Here is a 27,416-nt window from a genome sequence, read left to right as displayed (position 1 = left end):
CAGCCCCCTTCACAGGGTGCCTCTGCTGCTAGGGCTCTCTCAGGACCGGAGCTCACAGAGGATTCATCATCTGGTCCCAGACCCCGTCCTTCTAAGAGGAGACGCAGGGCTCCCTCTCCTTCCTCGTCCCGCGGCTCTGTTTCAACTCCATGTGCCCCATTGATCTGTCCGAAAGTGACTCAAATGTTAGTCATTTGATTGCGTCCATTAATTCTGTACTGGATCTCAATCCGCCAGTATCAGAGGAACAACCCTCTCTGGCAGAAAAGCACCAGTTTACCTCGCCTAAGAGGACAAAGAGTGTGTTCTTTATCCACTCCAGTTTTCAGGCCGCTGTGACCAAGCCCAGGGCCTGTCCTGACAAACTCTTCCCAAAGCGTGGTTCTGATGACCGTTTTCCCTTTCCACCTGAGGTGGTCAAGGAGTGGGCTCATTCACCAAAGGTAGACCCCCCGGTGTCTAGACTCTCAGCCCGGACCGTTGTATCAGTGGCTGATGGCACCTCTCTTAAGGATTCCACTGACCGCCAGGTTGACCTTCTGGCCAAATCTGTATATGAGGCGGCAGGGGCCTCATTCTCCCCGACTTTTGCAGCAGTGTGGGCTCTCAAAGCCATCTCTACTTCTCTAGAGGAGATGCATTCCCTCGCCAGGGAATCTATGCCCGAAATGGTTACCTTAACTTCCCAAGCTTCAGCTTTTTCATCCTATGCCATGTCTGCCATGCTGGAGGCTTCTCACCGCACTGCGGTGGCTTCGGCTAATTCCCTCGCTATCCGCAGGATCTTGTGGCTTCGAGAGTGGAAGGCAGATGCTTCTTCAAAGAAGTACCTTGCTGGACTCCCTTTTGCTGGGTCCTGGCTGTTCGGTGAACAGCTGGATGAAATTATTAAGGAAGCTACTGGCGGGAAGAGTACTTCCATGCCACAAACCAAAACCAGGAAACCTGTCCAGGGTAGGAATCAGTCGAGGTTTCGTTCCTTTCGTTCCTCCAACTGGTCGTCCTCTAAGCCCTCGGTCTCGTCCACTAACTCAGCCAAGGACCAAAAATCCAACTGGCGCACAAAAGCGCGTCCACAGAAGACCGCAGGAGCTGCTGCCACTAAGGCAGCCTCCTCTTGACTATCTGTCCGCGCCAGCAACGTCCTTAGTCCGTGGCAGGCTCTCCCACTTTGGCGACGCGTGGTTTCAACACGTCTCCGATCAGTGGGTGCGGGATATCATCTCCCACGGCTACAGGATAGAATTCTCTTCCAGCCCGCCAAACAGATTTTTTCTGTCAACTCCCCCCTGCTCCAAGGCCGCCGCCTTCTCTCAGGCCGTGGCATCCTTGCAGGCCAACGGAGTAATTGTACCGGTTCCCGCCCGGGAACGGTTCAGAGGTTTCTACTCAAATCTCTTCCTAGTCCCCAAAAAGGACGGTTCCTTCCGGCCCATCCTGGATCTCAAGCTTCTCAACAAGCATGTTCAGGTGCGGCATTTTCGCATGGAGTCTCTGCGGTCAGTCATTGCCTCAATGACCCAAGGGGATTTCCTGGCATCCATCGACATCAGAGATGCCTATCTGCATGTGCCAATTGCAGTTTCACACCAGCGTTGGCTACGTTTTGCAATCGGAGAGGAACATTTCCAATTCGTGGCTCTCCCCTTCGGGTTAGCCACGGCCCCTCGGGTATTCACCAAGGTCATGGCAGCAGTGGTTGCGGTTCTGTACCTCCAGGGGTTGGCAGTGATTCCTTACCTGGACGACCTTCTAGTCAAGGCTTCATCCAGCGCAGACTGTCAGCGGAGTGTCTCGCTCACTCTCTCCACTCTAGCCCAATTCGGGTGGCTTGTCAATCTGCCCAAATCCACTCTGACTCCGACCCAGAGGCTCACGTACCTAGGGATGCAGTTCGAGACTCTGCCGGCACTTGTGAAGTTGCCCTTAATCAAACAGCAGTCCCTCCAACTGGCGGTGCGCTCTCTGCTGAGGCCCCGCCGTTATTCCATCAGGCACACCTGATGCAGATGCTGGGTCAGATGGTGGCGTCAATGGAGGCTGTTCCCTTTTGCCCAGTTCCATCTGCGTCCACTGCAGCTGGACATTCTCCGCTGTTGGGAAAAGTGGCCTTCCTCCTTGCACAGGTTAGTGGCTCTGTCGCCACAGACCAGGAACTCTCTCTTCAGTGGTGGCTTCGGCCCCTCTCTCTGTCTCAGGGGCGCTCCTTCCTGGCCCCGTCCTGGGTGATCCTCACCACGGATGCCAGTCTATCCGGCTGGGGAGCGGTATGTCTCCACCACCGAGCGCAGGGCACTTGGACTCCGTCCGAGTCAGCCCTCTCGATCAATGTGCTGGAAACCAGAGCCGTGCTTCTGGCTCTCCTAGCTTTTCACCACCTATTGGCGGGCAAGCACATCCGAGTCCAGTCAGACAACGCGACAGCGGTTGCCTACATCAATCACCAAGGCGGGACACGCAGCCGCCTGGCAATGTTGGAGGTCCAACGCATTCTTCAATGGGCGGAGGACTCCAAGTCCACCATATCCGCAGTCCACATCCCAGGCGTGGAAAACTGGGAGGCAGATTATCTCAGCCGTCAAACCGTGGACAGTGGCGAGTGGTCCCTGCATCCGGCAGTGTTTCAGTCAACCTGCTGCAAGTGGGGCACTCCGGACGTGGACCTAATGGCATCCCGTCACAACAACAAGGTTCCGGTTTACGTGGCTCGCTCCCACGATCCTCAGGCATTCGCCGCGGACGCTCTGGTTCAAGACTGGTCACAGTTTCGTCTGTCCTACGTGTTTCCCCCTCTAGCTCTCTTGCCCAGAGTTCTGCGCAAGATCAGAATGGAGGGCCGTCGAGTCATCCTCATTGCTCCGGACTGGCCCAGGCGAGCTTGGTACCCAGACCTGCTCCATCTGTCCGTAGAGGTGCCGTGGCATCATCCGGACCGTCCAGACCTTCTCTCACAAGGTCCGTTTTTCCGCCAGAATTCTGCGGCTCTCAGATTGACGGCGTGGCTCTTGAGTCCTGGATCTTGACGGCTTCTGGTATCCCTCCTGAAGTCATCTCCACTATGACTCGGGCCCGTAAGTCTTCCTCTGCCAAGATCTATCACAGGACTTGGAAAATTTTCCTGTCCTGGTGTCGCTCTTCCGGCCATCCTCCTTGGCCTTTTTCCTTGCCGACGCTTCTGTCCTTTCTACAGTCCGGTCTGCAGCTGGGACTGTCCCTCAACTCTCTCAAGGGACAAGTCTCGGCTCTGTCAGTGCTGTTCCAGCGGCGTATCGCCCGGCTGGCTCAGGTCCGCACCTTCTTGCAGGGCGCGTCTCACATCATTCCGCCTTACCGGCGGCCCTTGGATCCCTGGGACCTCAATTTGGTTCTCACGGTTTTGCAGAAACCCTCTTTGAGCCTCTTAGGGAGGTTTCTTTGTTTCGTCTTTCACAGAAAGTGCTCTTTCTAGTGGCCATAACTTCCCTCAGGAGAGTCTCTGAATTGGCTGCGCTCTCTTCGGAGTCACCTTTTTTGGTTTTTCATCAAGACAAGGTAGTTCTCCGTCCGACTCCGGACTTTCTTCCTAAGGTGGTCTCTCCTTTCCACTTTAACCAGGACATTACCCTACCTTCCTTTTGTCCGGCTCCTGTTCATCGCTTTGAAAAAGCGTTGCATACTCTGGATCTAGTGCGTGCTCTCCGGATCTATGTGTCTCGCACCGCTGCTCTTAGGCGGTTCACCTCTCTTTTTGTGCTAACCACAGGTCGGCGTAAGGGCCTCTCGGCTTCTAAGCCGACCTTAGCCCGTTGGATTAGGTCGACCATTTCGGATGCCTACCAGTGTTCTCAGGTGCCTCCCCCGCCGGGGATCAAGGCACACTCGACCAGAGCTGTCGGTGCCTCTTGGGCTTTCAGGCACCAGGCTACGGCTCAGCAAGTCTGTCAGGCTGCCACTTGGACTAGCCTGCATACCTTTTCAAAGCACTACCAAGTGCATGCTCATGCTTCGGCAGATGCGAGCTTGGGCAGACGCATCCTTCAGGCGGCTGTCGCCCATTTGTGAAGTTAGGCTCCACCTACTTCTCAGTTTTTCTGTTTATTCCCACCCATGGACTGCTTTGAGACGTCCCATTGCCTGGGTCTCCCATAGGAATGATAAAGAAAAAGAGAATTTTGTTTACTTACCGTAAATTCTTTTTCTTATAGTTCCGTATTGGGAGACCCAGCACCCTCCCTGTTGCCTGTTGGCAATTTCTTGTCCCACGTGTTATCACCGGCTGTTGTCGTGGACAGAGTCTCCGGTTGTTCCGGTTCTTGCTCTGTTTTTACTTGTGGGTGGCTATTCTCCTTCAGCTTTTACACTAAACTGGCTAGATCTGGTTCTCCAGGGGGTGTATAAGCTCAGAGGGAGGAGCTACACTTTTGAGTGTAGTACTTTGTGTGTCCTCCGGAGGCAGAAGCTAAACACCCATGGTCTGGGTCTCCCAATACGGAACTATAAGAAAAAGAATTTACGGTAAGTAAACAAAATTCTCTTTCTTTGTCGCTCCATTGGGAGACCCAGACAATTGGGTGTATAGCTATTGCCTCTGGAGGCCACACAAAGTATTACACTTAAAAGTGTAAGGCCCCTCCCCTTCTGGCTATACACCCCCAGTGGGATCACTGGCTCACCAGTTTTGTGCTTTGTGCGAAGGAGGCAACACATCCACGCATAGCTCCACTTTTTAGTCAGCAGCAGCTGCTGACTATGTCGGATGGAAGAAAAGAGGACACATATAGTGTCCCCAGCATGCTCCCTTCTCACCCCACTGTATGTCGGAGGTGTTTGTAAGGTTGAGGTACCCATTGCGGGTACGGCGGCAGGAGCCCACATGCTGATTCCTTCCCCATCCCTTTTTACAGGGCTCTGGGTGAAGTGGGATTTACCGGTCTCCAGGCACTGAGACCGTGCTCCATCTACAGCCCCTGGAGAAGATGCTGGATGGAGCGGAGTACATCAGGGACATGGCCCTGCTTCCTCAAGGTACTCTGTGTCCCCGTGCATTTGGCGCTCACACCGCAGCATGCTGGGTGTTGTAGTGCGCCGGGGGACATCAGCGCTGCGGCGCCTGTGCCATAGCCTCATTCAGCTTAGCTGAAGCAGGCACACTTATGGGACTCGGCCGCGCCGGCCGCTGGGACTGCGGCACGGCTGGCACTTGTAGTGCGCCGGGGACTTCAGCGCGGCCTGCGCTTTTACGGCGGCCGCGCTGATAACTACAGTCCCCGGCTTTTGCGGCCTGCTTCCGTTCGTTCCCGCCCCCAGACCTGCCAGTCAGGAGAGGGGCGGGACGCTGCCCACGTCTAGGACTAGGGCGCGCCGGCCGCTGGAACAGCGGCGCGGCTGGCACTTGTAGTGCGCCGGGGACTTCAGCGCGGCCCGCGCTTTTACGGCGGCCGCGCTGATAACTCGAGTCCCCGGCTTTTGCGGCCTGCTTTAGTTCGTTCCCGCCCCCAGACCTGCCAGTCAGGAGAGGGGCGGGACGCTGGCCACTTCTAGGGCGGTCGCGCCGGCCGCTGGGACTGCGGCGCGGCTGGCACTTGTGGTGCGCCGGGGACTTCAGCGCGGCCCGCGCTTTTACGGCGGCCGCGCTGTTAACTCGAGTCCCCGGCTTCTGGGCCTAGTCTCCCTTCGTTACCGCCCACAGCCCTGACAGTCAGGGTAGGGGCGTGACGCTGCAAGAGCAGAGCTGAGAGCTGGAGTATGTTTTGCATACTCCACCCCTCTCACTGTGTGCAATTCCCGCACTTTCTCAGGCACGCCCACGGCTTCCTTCTCTACAAGGACACCGGCAGCCATTAGTGTCAGTTTCTGTACGATACAGAGACAAGTGTGGAAGACCCTGGCATTCTGATAGTCACACAATCGCTGTAACAGGCGTTAAGCAGCACCTGTGGTGCTAACCCCACTAGTGCAGACGTGCACTTATAGATATGCTTGTACTATATACATTGCACTGTTTGGTCGCACGTTGTATATACCCTCCTGGATTATGCGGAGGAGTTATCAGCATATTCTCTGTGTAAAACAAAGGTGCAGAACCACATGTTTTTCTATACAGCTGGTACAGCATGTACGGCTATACGGCCGGCAGGTACATAGACCCCCATTGTATGCACTAATGGCCAGGGGATGAGGACGGTGTCTGCAGTATTTACTGACAGTTTTCCTGAGACTATGGCTATGATACTAGAAGCCTAGCAGTCCGGACATGTCTCTCACAAGATGGGCACTGTTGAATCATTGATTAATGTCCCGAGCGGCATCCTCCAATCTCCAGGCTCGTAGCTAGATCCTTAGTTGCAGTGGGAGATGGAACTGCAAACTCAAAGATGCCACTGACAGACAGATGGATCTCTGGTCGAAAGCCATCTATGAGGCTGTCGGCGCACCGTTGGCTCCGGCATTCTCTCCCTTGGGGCACTCCAAGCTATTTCAGCTTGTCTTACACAGATTGACACGGTTACACGTACATCTGTGCCGCAGGTGGCATCCTTAACCTCTCAAATGTCTGCATTTGTTTCTTACGCGATTCAGGTTGTCCTAGACTCTGCGAACCGTGCGGCGGTAGCCTCCGCTACTCCGTGTTTTTAAGCAGAGCCTGGTCTGCTCGTTAAGTGAATGGAAGGCAGATTCTGCTTCCAAAAAAGGTTGCCTAACCAGTTGCCTTTTTCTGCTGACCGACTGTTTGGTGAGCGTTGGATGTAACCATCAAACAGTCCAGGGGTAAGGATTCATCCTTTCCTCAGCCCGGACACAACAAACCCCAACAGAGCAAGAGGCAGTCGGGGTTTTCGGCCTTTTCGAGGCTCGGGCAGGTCCCATTTTTCCTCGTCCAAGGTGGACTCAAAAGGATCAGAGGAGCTAAGATTCTTAGCGGGCTCAGTCTCGCCCAAAAAAGCGACAGTCGGAAAACCCGCTTCCAAGGCGGCTTCCTCATGACTTGCGGCCTCGGTCCGTAGCAGGCTCTCCCGCCTTGGCGATATTTAGCTGCCATAGGTCAATGACCATTGAGTGTGAGACATTCTGTCTCACGGGTACAGGATAGAGCTCACTTCTCGTCCTCCAACTCGATTCTTCAGAATTTCTCCACCTCCCGGCCGGGCCGCTGCTCTTCTGCAAACAGGGTGCACTCTATAGGCAGAAAGAGTGATGACCCCCGTTCCTCTTCAGGAACAAGGTCACGGTTTTTACCCCAAATTCTTTGCGGTACCTATAACAACGGGCCGTTCCGTCCCGTTCTGGATCTAAAAATGCTCAGCAAGCTCGTGGACACCAGGCGGTTCCGGATGGAATCCCTCCGCCATGTCATCGCCTCAAGGTCCCAAGGATATTTCCTAGCATCATTAGGCATCAAGGATGCTTATCCACACGTGCCGATTGATCCAGAGCACTAGCGTTTCTACGCTTCGTTATAGGAGACGAACACCCTCTGTTCGTAGCTCTACCTTCCGGCTAGCGACAGTCCAACTGGTCTTCGCCAAGGTCAGGGCAGCAGTAGTCACAGTCCTGCACTCTCAGGGTCACTCTGTGGTCCCGTATTTAGACGATCTACTTGTCAAGGCACTCTCTTAGGAAACATGCCAACACTGCCCGAACGTTGCGCTGGGGACTCTCTAGAGTTTTGGGTGGATCATCAACTTTTTAAAGTCAGATCCGACCCCGACCCTATCGATAACATATCTAGGCATAGAGTTTCTTACTCTCTCAGCGATAGTGAAGCTGCCGCTCTTCTTTAAGAACCAGTCGCACACATTGACACGCCTCATGCACTTCCTACGTAAGATGGTAGCAATGGAGGCAGTTCCTTTCGCGCAGTTTTACTGCGTCCACTACAATGGGACATTCTCCGCCAATGGGACGAGGAGTCGACGTCCCTCAACAGAGTCGTCGTTCTTCTCAGGCGGCCAAGGAATCTCTACGGTGGTGGCTTCTTCTCACCTCTTGGTCAAAAAGAAGGTCCTTCCTATCCCCGTCCTGGGCGATAGTTACGACAGACGCGAGTCTATCAGGGTGGGGAGCAGTTTTTCTCCACTACAGCGCTCAGGGTACGTGGACTCAGCAAGAGTCCACTCTTCAGATCAATGTTCTTGAACACAGAGCAGTGTATCTTGCCCTACAATCCTTCCAACAGCGGCTGAAAAGCAAGCATATCCGACTTCAGTCGGACAGCTCCACAGCGGTGGCATACATCAACCACCAAGGAAGAACGCGCAACCGGCAAGCCTTCCAGGAAGTCCGGCAGGTTCTGATGTGGGTGGAAGACACGGCATCCACCATATCCACAATTCATCCCAAGTGTGGAAACTAGGAAGCTGACTTCCTAAGTCGCTGAGGTGTGGCCGAAAGAGTATGGTCTCCTCACCCGGACGGGTTTCAGGAGATCTGGCGCCGCTGACAGAGGCCGGACGTCGATCTAATGGCGTCACGGCACAACAACAATGTGCCAGCTTCATGGCACGGTTTCACAATCATCGAGCTCTGGCGGCAAACGCCTTAGTTCAGCATTGGTCGCAGTTCCAGCTACCTTAGGTGCCACCTCTGGCATTGTTGCCCAGAGTACTGCGCTAGATCAAGACCGACTGCGGCCGCACCATCCTCGTCGCTACAAATTGGCCGAGGATGTGTGGTACTCGGTTTTGTGGTGCCTCACGGTAGGCTAACCGGGGGCACTACCAGACCAATCAGACTGGCTGTCTCAAGGGCCATTCTTCCATTTGGATTCTACGGCCCTCAACCGGATGGTGTGGCATTGAGTCCTGGAACCTAGTGTCGTCAGGATTACCTCAGGACGTGGTGCCACCATGAGACAGGCTAGCATACCAACGTCCGCCAAGATTGACCACAGGACGTGGAAGATGTTCTTATCTCGGTGCTCGGCGCAGGGTGTTTCTCCCTGGCCGGTTGCATCGTCTATGTTTCCTTCCTTCCTGCAATCTAGGTAGGAAAATGGGTTGTCGCTCAGTTCCCTTTAGGGACAAGTCTCAGCGCTATCTGTATTTTTTCAGAAACGACGACTTCCTCAGGTACGCACGTTCCTACGGGGAGTTTGTCTTCTCAGCACTCCGTACAAGCGGCCGTTAGAGCCCTGAGATCTGAACAAGGTTCTAATTGCTCTCCAGATGCCGCCTTTCGAGCCTTTGAAGGATGTCTCCCTTCCCGTTTTTCACGGGAAGTGGCCTTCTAGTAACGGTCTCGTCTCTTAGGAGAGTTTCCGAGCTAGCAACGCTCTCATACAAGCTCCCTTCCTGGTCCTTCACCAGGACAGGATAGTTCTGCGTCCGGTTCCGGAATTTCTCCCTAAGGTGGTATCCCATTTTCATATCAATCAGGATATCACCTCACCTTCTTTGTGTCCTCGTCCAGTCCATCAATTTCAGAAAGATTTGCATCTGTTGGTTCTGGTGAGAGCACTCAGGTTCTACTTCCCGCATGGCGCTCCTGCGCCACCCGGATGCACTCTTTGTCCTTGTCGCTGGTCGGCGTAAACAGTCGCAAGCTTCCAGATCCACCCTTGCTCGGGGGCTCGAGGCACCAATTCTTGAAACCTACAGTTCTACTGGGCTTCTGGTTCTCTCAAGGCCGAAGGCCCATTCTACCAGAGCCGTGGGCGCATCCTGGGCATTACGGCACCAGGCTACGGCTCAGCAGGTGTGTCAGGCACCCACCTGGTCGAGTCTACTTACTTTTACCAAGCATTATCAGATGCATACCTACGCTTCGGCAGACGCCAGCCTAGGTAGATAAGTCATTCAGGCGGCGGTTGGCCACCTGTAGGAGAGAGCCGTTTGACGGCCCTATCATGAGGTATTCTTTTACCCACCCAGGGATTGCTTTTGGACATCCCAATTGTCTGGGTCTCCCAATGGAGCGACAAAGAAGAAGGGAATTTTGTTTACTTACCGTAAATTCCTTTTCTTCTAGCTCCAATTGGGAGACCCAGCACCCGCCCTGTTTTCTCGGGGTTTTTCTGTTTTTTCGGGTACACATGTTGTTCATGTGGTATGGTTCAGTTCTCCGATGTTTCCTCGGATTGAATTGGTCTTTAAACCAGTTATTGGCTTTCCTCCTTCTTGCTTTGGCACTAAAACTGGTGAGCCAGTGATCCCACTGGGGGTGTATAGCCAGAAGGGGAGGGGCCTTACACTTTTAAGTGTAATACTTTGTGTGGCCTCCAGAGGCAATAGCTATACACCCAATTGTCTGGGTCTCCCAATTGGAGCTAGAAGAAAAGGAATTTACGGTAAGTAAACAAAATTCCCTTCTTTTATGTTTCGATGTGCTGAATTCTCTTGTTTTACTATTTTCTAGGTTGTTTTGGCCAAAGAGATATCAACAGGAAGAGAGTATGCCAGTAAGTATATACATTTAGGGAATTTACAGTTGTTTAAAGGGGTTTTTCACTTTGGGAAACCCCCTGACCCCCCCCCCAGCTGCAGTTTTTTTTTTATGTTTTTTTTAAACAAAGTGTGCATTACTCTCTGTTCCCTGGTGCAGCGCGGAGTGTTCGCTGTTCTCGGGGAATGTTATTGTCTGCAGTGATGATATCAGAGCGCCAGCGCAGCAGCCAATCATTGAGATCAGCCTCTCTGCCCCCGAATTGACACTGCAATGTGCTCAGAGACACTGAGGTCTTCGGCACCAACACTGTCACCATGATGCCAGTGCTGCAGAAAATAACAGGCATCGGGAGGAGAGCCGTGCTAGGTAAAAAAAGGTAGAGGGGTTTCTTGAAACATAGAAAACCCCCTTTATAGGGTAAATTAGTAGTGGTTTATTTTTTTTTTTCTTCCATGAACAAGTTTCAATCTGTAACCCCTATACAAGCTATGACGTACTGGTAGATCATAGGTTGTGTCTCTGCCTTTGATGCTGGCCCGCACACTGAGTCCGCATTTCACCCTGCACGTGACGGCTGATCTGATCAGCTGACGGGAGCCTCTAACAGCCACAGGTGTTAGATCAGATATAAGAAATTATTATATTTATATAATATATCTCTATTTAGATAAATATATAAATAAAAAAAAAAATTATATATATATATATATATATATATATATATATATATATATATATATATATAATCTATATCATTTTTTTTTTTTCACCACCCTAAATTTAAAAGTAAATAAATATATATAAGAGATTAAAATATTTATATAAATAAATATAAAGAGATATATATCTCTTTATATTTATTTATATAAATATTTTAATCTCTTATATATATTTATTTATTTTTAAATTTAGGGTGGTGAAAAAAAGATATGATTATTTATATATATATATATATCATATTTATTTTATTTTTCACCAGCCTAATCTTTAAAAAAAAAAAGTAAATCTTTGGTAGGTCAGTTTTACCATATACTGAAAATGGTAAATAGAAAAAACAAAATACTATTGGGATTTTTTGTTGTTTGTTTACCTTCTAGTTAAAATTCTCCAGAAACGTCACATTGTAAAGGAGAACAAGGTACCATATGTGACACGGGAAAGAGATGTAATGTCGCGATTGGATCACCCGTTCTTTGTCAAGCTATACTTCACATTTCAAGATGTCGAAAAACTATGTATCCTTTTAAGACCATGTTCTATGAGGAGATCTGCCAGTTTTATGTCACAACCTTTGCACCATAGGATGTTCTGGCGGCTGTAACCTCTCAGGATTGGAGTTACTGATTGCATCCTCAAAATAGAAAAGTGGTCAGTTTTTCAGAGTTGTTTTCAAACCTTCATTCGCAAAATTAATAAATCAGTAAACCTACCCCAAAATGGTTGCAAAGCAAGCCAATATACAGCCTGGACATACAATATGGACAATATGATAACACTAATAATTCCATAGCCCCAGATATAGTGGAAGAGCAGCCGCCCGAATAATGGTGACCATGCACATTTAGACGCGCGTCCGGTGCACCCGGGGGTAGAGTGGCGCGTCCGGTGCACCCGGGGGTGGAGTGGCGCGTCCGGTGCACCCGGGGGTGGAGTGGCGCGTCCGGTGCACCCGGGGGTGGAGTGGCGCGTCCGGTGCACCCGGGGGTAGAGTGGCGCGTCCGGTGCACCCGGGGGTAGAGTGGCACGTTCCATGCATGGTATTCATCGACACAGTGCAAAAGAAAAAAGCGCTATGAATTCCTGTGAATGTAGTGACCATAAGGGATAAGATAGTTGGGAATTGTAGTGAACACTTTTGGGCTAACACTTGATAAATGAAGCAATCAAAGGGGAGATGTAAATGTCCTCTGCGCCAGCACTGGCGCAATAATGCTCCTCCGGGCTTTCATTTTTAATAAAACTAACGAAAATGCTGCCAAACCCTTATTTCAGACTTTGTGTTGGATCAGGAAGACCATAAATCCCGGGTTTCTTAACAATATTTCTTAACAACGGCTGCAGATTTTGGCCTCAGTTATGCCAAAAACGGCGAACTACTGAAGTACATCAGGAAGATTGGCTCATTTGATGAAACCTGCACCAGGTTTTACTCCGCAGAGATCGTGTGCGCCTTAGAATACCTACACGAGAAGGGAATTATTCACAGGTGAGGACACACACAGGCAAAAACATTCTTTGGTTTTAGAGAAATGTTTTATTTTTTTCGCCGTGGTAAGGAACATGCTGTATTTTTCGATTTTTTTTATAAGACTCACCTCAAATTTAGAGAGAAAAACAGGTAAAACAATGGGGTCTGTTTTACAATCCAATGGTGTCTTACCAGGGGGATGGCAATGGTGGTGGAGCGGGGTCACAGGAGTCAGGGGCGGTGGTGGAGCAGGGTGGTGCGGCGGGTGTCCTAAATGCTTGCTGCGGCCGCTGTGAGGTAGGCAACATCCAGAAACTGTCGACAGTGCGAGCTTCAAAAAAATGGCACTCGGAGTCAGCGCGTACGCAGGTTGAGCTATCTGCTCAATGACAAGCCAAGATCTCATCTGCGCACGCACCACATCCGGGCGCCATTTTCCTTAAGTCCGTTGCTGGGAGATGAATGCGCCAACTCCGTGCGCCATTATTTGAAGCTGGCACCGCGATTTTCAGGATGGCCCCTACCTTGCAGCCGCAGCACAGTGCCTGCAGCTCCCTGCTACCCCTCTCCACCACCTGCCAGTAAGCTACATTCGGATTATAAGAGGCACCCCTCATTTTTCACCCGACGTTTTGGGGGGAAAACTGCGTCTAATCCGAAAAATACGGTACTCACAAAACCTTTCTGTGTCAAAGAATGCATAAAGCTGAACTAGTCAAGGCTTGTTTGCCTCTGACGTTTACTGTCGGAGTTCAGACTGCGATGTCCGGACCATCTATGGGTCTCCTGACCCTGATTGATTTTGGGTCAGGAGACTCGCTGACTGTCCGGACATTGCGGTGAATATTCGGCACATGGATGTTGGATGTGTGAGAGTCTGAAATAGCACATGTACTTTTTTTAAAAGTCAAAGACATGAGGAGATCGAATAAGTAAGAGAATAAGGAAAGGCTGATCCTTCTTTTCTTTATGTATTCACAGTGCCAAAAAGCTGCATGTGTGATTTCCGACCTCACTGATGTCTTCCCCCAGCAGTATAAATCTTACAAGGGTAAGACTGCTCCGTTCTTTCGGGGGGAACGTCTGTCAGGAGATTGGACGTCACCATCTCAGCAGCAGTAAGAGGATTTGTCGTGTGAGGACATCATGCGGCGTTTGTAAATCCTCTCTGGCTTGATCTGTGTCCTAAAACCATCATAAGTTCTGACAAACCAGTAGGTAATCTGATGACATCAGTTGGGCCAAGTTGCTCAACAGACCTCTGATGTGTTTGACAGGGCCTCCTGGCTCTTGGCCATGGTTGATGTCAGGAGCGGATGGATTGTGCTTTTGGATTTCCACACACTTGATCCTCTTAGGTGCCCATACAGCCATGTTTCACCTCGGCCGAGCATCCACGTGTATTCATTGGGTAGAAAGCGTTGCCGGACATGTCTTGCCGCTTCTAATCTCCTGAGGGCACAAAAGGTTGAGTTGTATAAACGCAAGAAAATGGAGCCAAGCTCTCTGACATTCTTATGAGTATGAGGGCCACCTAACACATCATGTTGTGGGAAGGAAAAATAGGGCATGTTCAATGTCACCACCAATTCCTTGTGTTCTCCATCCGATCTGACGACTGCTTTGTCACCTCTTCATGAAAAAACAAATATGCCTCCTTGGCCGGCTGTGTGTGGGGGATCCTGGTGGAATTGATATTTAAGGCGTATGGCCACCTTAAAGAGGTTGTCCACTACTTTTACATTGGGATAGACCATCTATGTCTCGTCGGCCATGGTCCGAATCCCTGCCAATCAGCTGTTCCCTGTGCCAGCTGCAGGAAATGTTCAGTTCCGGAGCTGCTCTGTCTTTTGATAGTGGCCGCGTCCGGGAACTGCACATCCACCTCCCATCCTAATCAATAGGAGGTGGATGTGCCGTAAGCGGCCTTGACCACTATCAGAAGACGGAGCAGCTCCGGAACTGAACATTTCTGGCTGCTGCCAGGACCGACATCAGCTGGTCGGTGGGCTGTCGGACCCCGGCCAAACAGAAATTGCCTATCCCAAGGATAGGCCATAAGGCGCCCACTGTTTTAGGGAGGGGAATAGGGGACTCAGGAGATCGGTGCACGGTCGAAAATTATTTACACAACTGATAATCGGCAAATAAGAATGCTCATTGCCACTGATCAGCCGGGGAACATGCAAAATGTTCATTCCTCCACTTATTGGATCATTTATTCCGGCATAAAGATAATTGTTGTCGATAGGTCGTCACCTCATCCAGACATGTGCTGCCGACAGGATGACCATCGATCTGTCCCATACGGCTTTGTGGGCCATAAATAAGCTCCCTTACAATGTTTACAGAAAATAATTCTGAAGTGCTTTTGTTTATTTCAGAGATCTGAAGCCAGAAAACATTTTGCTTAGTGAAGACATGCACATCCAAATCACAGACTTTGGGACAGCAAAGGTGTTGTCATCCGATAGCCGGCAAGGTACGTCATACATCCTGGTGCAGCTCCAGCACAGCCTGCCTTTTACTACACACGTGTCCTGAATGCCAAATACTGTATTTTAGTCCAGAGCTGCATTTATCGTTCATCGGGATTCAGAGCTGTAATCCACAAAGGTAAATCCTGCTGTGGAAAAGGCGCAGATTTTGTGTAATTCACCGTGTGCATTGTAGAAAGTGAAATACAAAATAAACTCGCCCAATTTTCACAGCAGAGATATATATTATATAAAATTATATATATAAATATTTTTTTTCATATGTGTCACTATTGTCTTATTTTACAATACAAGATTGAGGACTTGCTGCTCATGTTCTTAGTGACCGTGGGGATCCCAGTTATTTATCGCTTGTCTGGTCATATATGATGGTAAGGGGTCAAAAGTTAAAAAAATATTATATTGGGACAACCGATCAGTTGCTTTGTATATAATATATTACGATGAGTCTATTAAAGTATATTTGTGTTGTATATAGTATATTGTGTATCTGCTGGTTATTAGTGTGGCTACCTATCAGGTAATTACCTGGTTTCCCCAAAAATAAGACCCGTGTCCTATATTATTTTTGGCTCCAGAAGATGTGCTAGGGCTTATTTCAGAGTATGACTTATATATTGTGTTGGTGTCAGTGATTGGGTTTTCCATTAGTGAAAAATGAATATTCACCTCTTCTCCCACCCATAATCCCACTCCTCTGCTGACGTCAGTGTTTGGAACTTGTGTTAATGAAATAGTGAATATTCACCCCTTCCCCACCCATAATCCTGCCCACCCCTCTGCCAACGTCAGTGATTCGAACTTGTGTTAATGAAATAATGAATATTCCTCTCTTCCCCACCCATAATTGTGCCCACCCCTCTGCCAACGCCAGTGATTGGAACTTGTGTTAATGAAATAATGAATATTCACCCCTTACCCGCCCATAATCCTGCTCAACCCTCTGCGGGCGTCAGTGAATGGAATTTGTGTTAATGAAATAATGAATATTCACCCTTTCCCTGCCCATAATCCCTCCCACCCCTCTGCCGGCGTCAGTGATTGGTACTTGTGTTTAATAAAGTGATGAATATTCACCCCAATGCTTGCACTGCCCGGTGGCTCTCCTGACCCAAGCATGTATTTCTATGCAGCCGTTGAGCTCAAGTGAGGAGCGCCGGTGTCCAGTGCTTCAAGCATTGTGCTGCGATCCTTGGGCAGTAATACAACAGTTTGAGTGAATCACTAACGCCAGCAGAGGAGTTGATGGGTGAAGGGGGTGAATATTCATTTTTTTCCCATTAACACACGTCCCAATCACTGACACTGGCACAAACTAGAAAAGGGAGTGAATATTCCTTTTCCATTAACTAGTCCGCATATGATTATAAACTTCCTGGGTTTACAGCAACGCATATTATTAAAAGTTACATATCCTGGGGGGGGGGGACCCAGAAAAAAAAATCTCATTTTGTTAACTTGCATTCAGAAAATATATTTGTGTATATATATATATATATAAATTATATATTTTTTTTTTCCTGCAGCACGGGCAAATTCATTTGTGGGAACAGCACAATATGTGTCTCCGGAGCTTCTCACAGAAAAATCAGCGTGTAAAAGGCAAGTATAATGGCTTTTCACAGCTTATTTCCTGTTCCGCTCTTGTAAAATGTTCATTAATTTCGAGCATTCGTTATTTATGTGAAGCCTTATTCACGCTGAAGATAATCAGGAGTGCATTTAGCAAATGTACATCCTGGGAAAGGCTCCCAGCCATTACTTAAACCTTCCCGTGGGCTCTCATTCACCAGACAGAGGGCAAAGGGGTGTCCTTTTGGGCTCCGTTTGGTCAGTGTGTGCCTACCTGCCATTTATCTGTATTGGAAGGCGCTGTGTGCCCCTATGGAGAGTGCATGCCTTACCATCCATCCAGACTGTGGTCAATGGTGGGTGTATATGCCTGACATCGGCTACCCATGCCGCAGATTTTTGGGGTGTAGATATACACCCTGGTTGGATTGGAAGATGAATGAATGAAGTGTGTATGTAGCTTCAACTTCACATTGAAGTAATTTGGCAGTTTTTAGGAGTTTACGCCTAAGGCACAAAACGCAGACCCACACTTGGGTCCTGTACACACATTCCGCTTTGTATTGCAGTTTCTATCCCAACATTTCAATGGATTCTCAGTATGGAAACTGCGTGCATTGCAAATAACAGGATCAGTTCCTGCAAAATCCAGCGCATTGATTGGCACAGGGTTTGGTCCGGGGACCAAATCACAATTTTGTTGCACCAATGAATCGGACCTTGACCCAGCACCTGGGAATATATGTTGAAAAAGCCAGATGGCAACTGATACATTTTTTTTTTTGTTTCTTTTCTTCCCCAGCAGTTGTGATCCATTGAGTTGCATTAGGCTAAAAAAATAGAGCCTATTGCTGCTAATATATGGAAAGGCAGAGCTATTACCTGTCATGTTTCCCTGTTCTGAACTGCCACAACCGCTAAGTTCCCTTTTGTTAATGTATGGTTGTGCCCTTGGCGCAGTGTACATCATCCTGCTTGATGGACATCGATGACGTCTCCTATATTCATAGTCTAAAGGCCGCTTTACACGCAACGACATCGCTAACGAGATGTCGTTGTGGTCACGGAATTCGTGACGCACATCCGGCGTCGTTAGCGACATTGTTGCGTGTGACAAATACGAGCGACCGCTAACGATGCAAAATACTCACCAAATCGTTGATTATTGACATGTCATTTATTTCCCAAATATCGTTGCTGGTGCTGGACGCAGGTTGTTCGTCGTTCCTGAGGCAGCACACATCGCTACGTGTGACACCCCGGGAACGTCGAACAACAGCGTACCTAAGTCCTCCGGCAACGAGGTGGGAGTGACTTTCATGCGGTTGCTCTCCGCCCCTCCGCTTCTATTGGACACCTGCCGTGTGACGTCGCTGTGACGCCGCACGAACTGCCCCCTTAGAAAAGAGGTGGTTCGCCGTCCACAGCGACGTCGTTAGGAAGGTAAGTATGTGTGACGGGTACTAGCGATTTTGTCCGCCACGGGCAGCGATTTGCCTGTGAGGCACAAATGACTGGGGCGGGTGCGAACGCTAGGGACATCACTAGTGATGTCGCAGCGTGTAAAGCCCCTTTTAGTCTATGGGAAACCCGAATAGTTGCCGAATAGCAACTATTCGGGCTTCCCATAGACTTGCATTGCACATCGAATATTCGCGTAGCGGCGACCTATTCGTCGAATATTCGCGAAGCCGAATATTTGTGATATTCGATCATCCCTATTAATAATCTCCAGATACAGTTTGTAATTGGGCAACAGAGTGGATTTGTCACTGTCATCTGGCCTACAGACGGAAAGCACAGTGTGGGGATGCGTCACTACTGTATCCCCTCTGGTCTGCAAGGCAGGACCCTAACTCTCCTAACACATGAAGAGTGTTTGGGGGCTCCCTGGCAGTCGTTCCCTGCCTCCATACTTCTGCTCGCTCGCCTTCCAAAGCCTAACGTGTAGGAACGGAAGACAAATCAAGTGCGTTCTACCCACCTGAAAGCTAGCTGGTGTCCATATTCCTCATTGTGCTACCAAGAAGGATTCCAGGGTCTTCAGGTCTCTCTTGGTCTTGGGCAGTGGGGGGCTCCGTATTTTTAGAAAAATGAAGGGCAGACAGCGCAATCTTCGCTATTTTCCCTTCCTGGCTCTCTTCATATTACTTTTTCTTGGTTTCCCTGGAGCACTCGCACCCTCCTACCGCTCTGGTTCCTCCTTTTTGGCCAGGTGTCTAATTTAGTTCCCGTGCCGCCGGCCAGTCAGGTCATATCTATCTCCCTGTCACGTAGAAACTCTGTGCACCTTTTTCTGTCACTGCCCCTTTCTTGGCGCCATCTTTTCTTCTGCACGTCTGTTTCCCAGCACTTGCAGTCTCCACAGCACACACTACTGATTCAGAATTACAGGCTCCAGGACGAGGGTAACCTCTGCCATGTGGTGTTTACGTTTTTATCCCCAACGCCGCTTCCCTCTGGCTCTACCTTTTTATTTCCTTATCGTTCCTTTGGGAGACCCAGACCATGGGTGTTTAGCTTCTGCCTCCGGAGGACACACAAAGTACTACACTTAAAAGTGTAGCTCCTCCCTCTGAGCTTATACACCCCCTGGTAGCCAGTCCTAGCCAGTTTATCGCTTTGTGTTCAGGAGGTCATACATCCACACATGCATTCTCATCTGATTGTTTGAATTTTGGAAAGAGTTTGAAGAAAAGCGGGTCCACGTCTGGACTCCCGGCATGTCCCTTCTCACCCCACTGTGTCGGCGGTGTTGTTAAGGTTGATTTACAAGGCTGAAGCCTTACATGCCGTGCTCCTTCACCATCCCTTCTGGGCTCTGGCTTGAAGTGGGAGCCAGCACGGTCTCCATGCCTGGCAGGAGTCCGGTCTCCATCCACAGCCCCTTGAGGATTCTGTTGGACCGGAGCACTCATCCCCAGGGACATGGCCCTGCGTCTCAGCAGCTAAGTACCTGAGACGTTTATGTTGGGGGTCCCGGTTCTTTATTGTAAGGGGAGAGTATGCTATATGTGATTTTGTTTTTAACTTTTCCGGCGGGTTCTCCAGCTTTTGCCTGAGAACCACGCCGATGGTGCCTGCTTGTCGGCCTCGCCGCTTAAATTTAGGCCCCGGCTTCGCCGGAGGCCTAGTTTCGTTTTCCTGCCCTCGCATGTCACTCATGCAGAGGGACAGGTTCGGCTCCTCTCGGCGGCCGTTCTACACAGGGGAGGGACACTCCCCACTGCTGGGGCATCCCTCCTTCCCGGCAGGTCTCTATAGCCCTCCAGTTCCCGCTCTTTTATAGGAACACCCCTAGTCCCGCCCCCTCCATTTCTCAGGCAGAGTTCACTCTGCTCTGGGGCATCCTGCATTCTGCATCTCTGCTGAGGTGCTGCGCTCTGGGGGACCGGGCTTCGGGATCTGGAGGGCACACAACACCGCGCTCAGCGGTCTGGTAAGCCACAGCCGGTCTCCGGTTGTGGACCTCTGTATATTCTCCCTGGGGTTCATTCTCTGCAAAGCCCCCACTCCAGCAGCATGTCTCACACAAGGAGCAAGGCTCCAAAGCTTTATTCTGCATGCACTGCATGTAAGCTCCTGCTGCCTGAGCCGAGCATTTATCCACACTGTGATGGTTGCTCTAACTTGGCGGTGCCACAGCCTGGAGTCTCACCCCCAGTGGTCTCTCAGGCTGCTGCTGCACCTGTGATTGAACCCCCGGCCTGGGTAGAGTCCTTTTCTAGGTCCATATCCCAGTCATTTGCTGAGTCCATGGGACTTTTGTCCAGGACTTTGATGAATATGCATCAGCCCCCCTCACAGGGTGCCTCTAATACTCTTGACAGAGGACTCCAATCCTCTGACCTCCGTCCATCAGAGCTCACGGAGGATTCATCATCTGATCCCAGACCCCGTCCTTCTGAGAGAAGGCGCAGGGTTTCCCCCCCCTCCCCATCACACGGCTCTGTCTCAAGAGCTGACTCTCAAGATGAGGAGGATGCTCTCACTGGGGGCTCGGAGGCTATGTATCCCATCGATTTCTCTGAGGGTGACTCAGATCTTAGTGATTTGATTGCTTCTATTAATTCTGTGCTGGATCTCAATCCGCCAGTGTCAGAGGAGCAACTCTTTGGCAGAAAAACACCAGTTTACCTCGCCTAAGAGAGTGAAGAGTGTGTTCTTTAACCACTCTAGTTTTCAGACCGCTGTGACCAAACCCAGGGCCTGCCCTGACAAACGCTTTCCAAAGCGTGGTTCTGATGACCGGTTTCCATTTCCACCTGAGGTGGTCAAGGAGTGGTCTCACTCCCCAAAGGTAGCCTAGACACCGGAGGGTCTATCAGCCCGGACCGTTGTGTCGGTGTCTGACGGCACCTCACTTAAGGATTCCACTGACCGTCAGATTGACCTTCTGGCCAAATCTGTGTTCGAAGCTGCGGGGGCCGCATTTTCCCCGACTTTTGCAGCAGTGTGGGCTCTCAAAGCCATCTCTGCTTCTCTAGAGGAGATGCATTCCCTCACCAAGGAATCTATGCCTGAGATGGTTACCTTAACTGCTCAGGCTTCAGCCTTTTCATCTTTTGCCATGTCTGCCATGCTAGAGGCTGCTCACCGCACTGCGGTGGCTTCAGCTAATTCTCTTGTTATCCGCAGGATTTTGTGGCTTCGAGAGTGGAAGGCAGATGCTTCTTCCAAGAAGTTTCTTGCTGGGCTCCCTTTTGCTGGTTCACGGCTGTTTGGTGAACAGCTGGATGAAATCATTAAAGAAGCTACTGGCGGGAAGAGTACTTCCATACTACCATGCCACAAACCAAGACCAGGAAACCCGCCCAGGGTAGGAATCAGTCGAGGTTTCGTTCCTTTCGTTCCTCCAACTGGTCATCCTCTAAGCCTTCCGCCTCGTCCGCTAACTCAGCCAAGGATCAGAAATCCAACTGGCGCCCAAAAGCGCGTCCGCAGAAGACCACAGGAGGTTCTGCCACTAAGGCAGCTTCCTCATGACTCTCGGCCCGCTCTAGCCACGTCCTTAGTCGGTGGCATGCTCTCCCACTTTGGCGACGCTTGGTTAAAGCAAGTCTCCGATCAGTGGGTGAGAGACATCATATCTCATGGCTACAGGATAGAATTCTCTTCCAGCCCTCCAAACAGATTTTCTTCGGCGCTCCATTGGGAGACCCAGACGATTGGGTGTATAGCACTGCCTCCGGAGGCCACACAAAGCAATTACACTAAAAAGTGTAAGGCCCCTCCCCTTCTGGCTATACACCCTCAGTGGGATCACTGGCTCACCAGTTTTCTGCTTTGTGCGAAGGAGGTCAGACATCCACGCATAGCTCCACTGTTTAGTCAGCAGTAGCTGCTGACTATGTCGGATGGAAGAAAAGAGGGCCCATATACGGCCCCCAGCATGCTCCCTTCTTACCCCACTTGTGGTTCGTAAGGTTGAGGTACCCATTGCGGGTACGGAGGCTGGAGCCCACATGCTGCTTTCCTTCCCCATCCCCCTGAGGGGCTCTGTGGAAGTGGGATCTTACCGGCCTCCAAGCCCTGAGGCCGGGCTCCGTCCACAGACCCATTGAACCTGCTGGATAAGGAGCCGGGGTACCGTTCAGGGACAAGGCCCTGCAACTTTCAGGTACTCTGTGTCCCCGTTCAGGCGGGCACGCACACACCAGACTTGCTGGGTGTGTTAGTGCGCCGGGGACAGTAACGCTGGGGTTTGAGTCACAGCAGCTTAGCTGTGTGACTTCATGTGCTGGGAACTACCGCGCCGGCCACTCTCGGAGCGGCGGCGCGGCTGGGACTTGTAGTGCGCCGGGGACTTAGCGCCGACCGCGCTTTTACGGCGGCGGCGCTTATAAATTTAGTCCCCGGCTTTTGCGGCCTAGCTCCGCTTCGTTCCCGCCCCCTCCCTGTCAATCAGGGAAGGGGAGAGACGCTGTACGTTTACTCAGCGCCGAGGGCTGGAGCCTTATTTACATGCTCCAGCCCTCTCACTTGGCACAGTGGGACACAGGTTTCCCGCTTTTCGTCTGGCACGCCCAGGGCCCGCCCCCCCCTCCACAGGACGCCGGCAGCCATTCCTGCATGCAGTTCTGGCTGGAGGACGGACACAGGCTCTGGGAGACCCAAGACTAGGGATTTCTGGACCACACACCCGCGTTTAGCGGGCGGTAAGCAGCACTTTAGTGCTGGCCCCTCTTGTGCCACAGTGTGTATTGGTGTACTTTTTCCTGTACCAGATATCTATAGATATATACTGCACTGTACGGTCGCTTCTTGGCTGTATACCCTATATTGCTCTGGGACGACAACAACATGTCATCCACAAAACGCAAGGGTGCCAAGGCACGGGCTGTATACACTGCTTGTACAGCATGTGGGGCTAATCTATCAGCAGGCTCCAACGACTCTCATTGTGTGCAATGTTCAGTCCCAGTGGCACTTCGTCAGCCAGAGCCTATGGTGGTAGTAGCCCAGGCAGAGTCGCCTGTGAACCCTGCCCCGGTGACGGGGACAGAATTTGCAGTCTTTGCTGATAAAATGTCTGTGACTATGACAAAAATCCTGGAGACCTTGCAGTCCAGGCCAGTTGCTCAGACCATGGACACTACTGTCCCTATGTTCCCCGGTCCCCCTCAGTTGGAACTAATCCGTACTTCACGGGGGTCTCAGGCATCACTGGCTGAGGGCTCTGACTCCGATGACAGTCCCAGGCAGCCTAAGCGTGCTCGCTGGGAGAGACCCTCCACGTCATCACGCGGGTCAGGGTCTCAGCGAGAAGGGTCTCTATATGATGAGACAGAGGTGGGTGATCAGGAGTCTAGCCCTGACACCGCACTCAATTTGGATACGCCAGATGGTGACGCCATGGTAAATGACCTTATAGCGGCCATCAATAGGCTGTTGGATATTTCTCCCCCAGCACCTTCAGCAGAGGAGGCAGCTGCCCAGCAGGAGAAATTCCATTTCCTGTATCCCAAGCGTAAATTGAGCACCTTTCTGGACCACTCTGACTTCAGAGCATCAATCCAGAAACACCATGCTAATCCGGACAAGCGTTTTTCCAAACGTCTTAAGGATACACGTTATCCCTTTCCCCCTGACGTGGTCAAACGCTGGACCCAGTGTCCAAAAGTGGACCCTCCAATATCCAGGCTTGCAGCTAGATCCATAGTTGCAGTGGAGGATGGGGCTTCACTTAAAGATGCCAATGACAGACAGATGGACCTTTGGTTGAAATCTGTCTATGAAGCTATTGGCGCGTCGTTTGCTCCAGCATTCGCGGCCGTGTGGGCGCTCCAAGCTATTTCAGCTGGTTTGGCACAGGTGGACTCTTTCATACGTCCAGCAGTGCCGCAAGTGGCGTCATTAACTACGCAAATGACTGCGTTTGCGACCTACGCTATTAATGCGGTACTGGACTCTACGAGCCGTACCGCAATGGCTTCCGCCAACTCTGTAGTTTTGCGCAGAGCCTTGTGGTTAAAGGAATGGAAAGCAGATTCTGCTTCTAAAAAATGTTTAACCAGCTTGCCATTATCTGGAGACAGACTGTTTGGTGAGCAATTGGCGGAAATCATTAAACAGTCCAAAGGTAAGGACTCTTCCTTACCCCAGCCCAGATCAAGCAAACCTCAACAGAGGAAGTGGCAGTCAAAGTTTCGGTCCTTTCGAGGCTCGGGCAAGCCCCAGTTCGCCTCGTCCAAGGGGACTCAGAAAGAGCAAAGGAGCTCTGATTCCTGGCGGGCTCACTCACGCCCCAAGAAAGCAGCCGGAGGTACCGCTTCCAAGGCGGCTGCCTCATGACTTTCGGCCGCCTCCCTCCGCATCCTCGGTCGGTGGCAGGCTCTCCCGCTTTTGCGACATTTGGCTGCCACAGGTCAAAGACCGGTGGGTAACAGACATTTTGTCTCACGGGTACAGGATAGAGTTCAGTTCTCGTCCTCCGCCTCGGTTCTTCAGAACTTCCCCACATCCCGACCGAGCAGATGCCCTTCTGCAGGCGGTGAATTCTCTAAGAGCAGAAGGAGTGGTGGTCCCTGTTCCTCTTCAAGAACAAGGACAAGGTTTTTACTCCAATCTCTTTGTGGTGCCAAAAAAGGACGGCTCATTCCGTCCTGTTCTGGACCTAAAACTGCTCAACAAGCATGTGAACGCCAGGCGGTTCCGGATGGAATCCCTCCGCTCAGTCATTGCCTCAATGTCTCAAGGAGATTTCCTAGCATCAATAGACATCATGCCCCTCTTGAGAAAGCTGGCGCGAAACGTGCGTACGTCGGGGAAAGGAGAGAGTCATCCACTGCTCAGGTATTATTAGAGTTAGGCTAACGTCTCAATGTACAATGATGTTAAAGCAATATGGTATATATGATTCGTGCGGTGCTGTATGATACTATCGGTCATACACTGTGAATTTATATTAGTGTTTGGCCACACTTATTACAGCTTTGTGTGGCAAAAGGCTGGTTACGGCTTTGCTTGTGGACTGATAGGCAGAAGTGTGTCACTGTATTGTATGCCTAAACCCATGCGACATTTGTCGGACATATAAGGCTATCAGTGTGTCACTGCTTCTATGCCTAAACCTAGGTGAAACCGCTAGTATTATCTATTTATCGGCTGTTAGTAGTATATTAAAAAAAATTGTTTTTGCCAGTGAGGTATTTTGAACATAATATTAGACTATTTGGTATGGAAGTTTCTCCCCTAGTCCTTTTGGTGTTATGTTTAGATATATGTCCACAAAATAGAGGCCGATATTTCATGTCCCCTATTACTGCTTGTTACATGTAAAAATCAGCCGGTTAATTGATATTTTCAGAGGCAAAAATTTAATACTTTTTTTGCCAGTATGATAAGCCGCTGCACTGTATGAATCAAACCATATATATATATATATCAAAAACTAAAATTTTAAAAAATTGATGATCACTGCATAGCAGGATATGTATTGCCAAACCTTTCTAACCTGTGACAGTTTTTTGGATGTAACATAATCTCCTTTGTGGTGTGGTGTTTGTTTGAATAAAAAATAAAAAATGATGGAATGAAAAAACCTTTTGAATTTATTTCTTAGCGTTTCTTCAAAATACCCAGGTAGTTTACCTTAGGGTGCTTTCTATGACATAGACATCAAAGATGCTTATCTCCACGTGCCGATTGCTACAGAGCACCAACGTTTTCTACGCTTCGTGATAGGAGACGACCATCTTCAGTTCGTAGCTCTGCCATTTGGTCTGGCGACAGCCCCACGGGTGTTCACCAAGGTCATGGCGGCAGTGGTAGCAGTCTTGCACTCTCAGGGACACTCTGTGATCCCTTACTTGGACGATCTACTTGTCAAGGCACCCTCTCAGGAGGCATGCCAACTCAGCCTGAATGTTGCACTGGAGACTCTCCAGACGTTCGGGTGGATCATCAACTTCTCAAAGTCAAATCTGTCACCGACCCAATCGCTAACGTATCTTGGCATGGAGTTTCATACTCTCTCAGCGATAGTGAAGCTTCCGCTGGACAAGCAGAGGTCACTACAGACTGGGGTGCAGGCTCTCCTTCAAAGTCAGTCGCACTCCTTAAGACGCCTCATGCACTTCCTCGGGAAGATGGTGGCGGCAATGGAGGCGGTTCCGTTTGCGCAGTTTCATCTGCGCCCACTTCAATGGGACATTCTCCGCCAATGGGACGGGAAGTCAACATCCCTGGACAGGAAAGTCTCCCTTTCCCAGACGGCCAAAGACTCTCTGCAGTGGTGGCTTCTTCCCACCTCATTATCACAGGGAAGATCCTTCCTACCTCCGTCCTGGGCGGTGGTCACGACGGACGCGAGTCTCTCAGGGTGGGGAGCAGTTTTTCTCCACCACAGGGCTCAGGGTACGTGGACTCAGCAGGAGTCCACCCTTCCGATCAATGTTCTGGAGATCAGAGCAGTGTATCTTGCCCTACTAGCCTTCCAGCAGTGGCTGGAAGGAAAGCAGATCCGAATTCAGTCGGACAACTCCACAGCGGTGGCATACATCAACCACCAAGGGGGGACTCGCAGTCGGCAAGCCTTCCAGGAAGTCCGGCGGATCCTGATGTGGGTGGAAGCCACGGCCTCCACCATATCTGCAGTTCACATCCCCGGCGTAGAAAACTGGGAAGCAGACTTCCTCAGTCGCCAGGGCATGGACGCAGGGGAATGGTCCCTTCACCCGGAAGTGTTTCAGGAAATCTGTCGCCGCTGGGGAAGGCCGGACGTCGATCTAATGGCGTCCCGGCACAACAACAAGGTCCCGACCTTCATGGCACGGTCTCGCGATCACAGAGCTCTGGCGGCAGACGCCTTAGTGCAAGATTGGTCGCAGTTCCGGCTCCCTTATGTGTTTCCACCTCTGGCACTCTTGCCCAGGGTGCTACGCAAGATCAGATCCGACTGCAGCCGCGTCATACTCGTCGCCCCAGACTGGCCAAGGAGGGCGTGGTATCCGGATCTGTGGCGTCTCACGGTCGGCCAACCGTGGGCACTACCAGACCGACCAGACTTACTGTCCCAAGGGCCGTTTTTCCATCGGAATTCCGCGGCCCTGAACCTGACTGTGTGGCCATTGAGTCCTGGATCCTAGCGTCTTCAGGATTATCCCAAGGGGTCGTTGCCACCATGAGACAGGCTAGGAAGCCCACGTCCGCTAAGATCTACCACAGAACGTGGAGGATATTCTTATCCTGGTGCTCTGCTCAGGGAGTGTCTCCCTGGCCATTTGCATTGCCTACCTTTCTTTCTTTCCTACAATCTGGGTTAGAAAAAGGTTTGTCGCTCGGCTCCCTTAAGG

At 50.6% G+C, this 27,416-nt stretch overlaps 1 protein-coding gene across 1 annotated transcript in view; it reads left to right on the top strand.

The window, feature by feature from the left end:
• The window catches only part of PDPK1 (3-phosphoinositide dependent protein kinase 1), a 104,533-nt gene that overhangs the window by 45,500 nt on the left and 31,617 nt on the right, over positions 1–27,416 (top strand). Inside the window, exons 3-7 of the mRNA XM_075319194.1 lie at positions 10,333–10,375; positions 11,460–11,597; positions 12,424–12,568; positions 14,935–15,032; positions 16,575–16,650. Of these exons, the coding sequence (XP_075175309.1) occupies positions 10,333–10,375; positions 11,460–11,597; positions 12,424–12,568; positions 14,935–15,032; positions 16,575–16,650 (500 nt within the window). The remainder of the gene's footprint in view (positions 1–10,332; positions 10,376–11,459; positions 11,598–12,423; positions 12,569–14,934; positions 15,033–16,574; positions 16,651–27,416) is intronic.

Source organism: Anomaloglossus baeobatrachus, chromosome 7 (assembly GCF_048569485.1).
Source record: "Anomaloglossus baeobatrachus isolate aAnoBae1 chromosome 7, aAnoBae1.hap1, whole genome shotgun sequence".
Taxonomy (NCBI): Eukaryota; Metazoa; Chordata; class Amphibia; order Anura; family Aromobatidae; genus Anomaloglossus; species Anomaloglossus baeobatrachus.
This window is presented reverse-complemented; position numbering and strand designations above follow the sequence as displayed.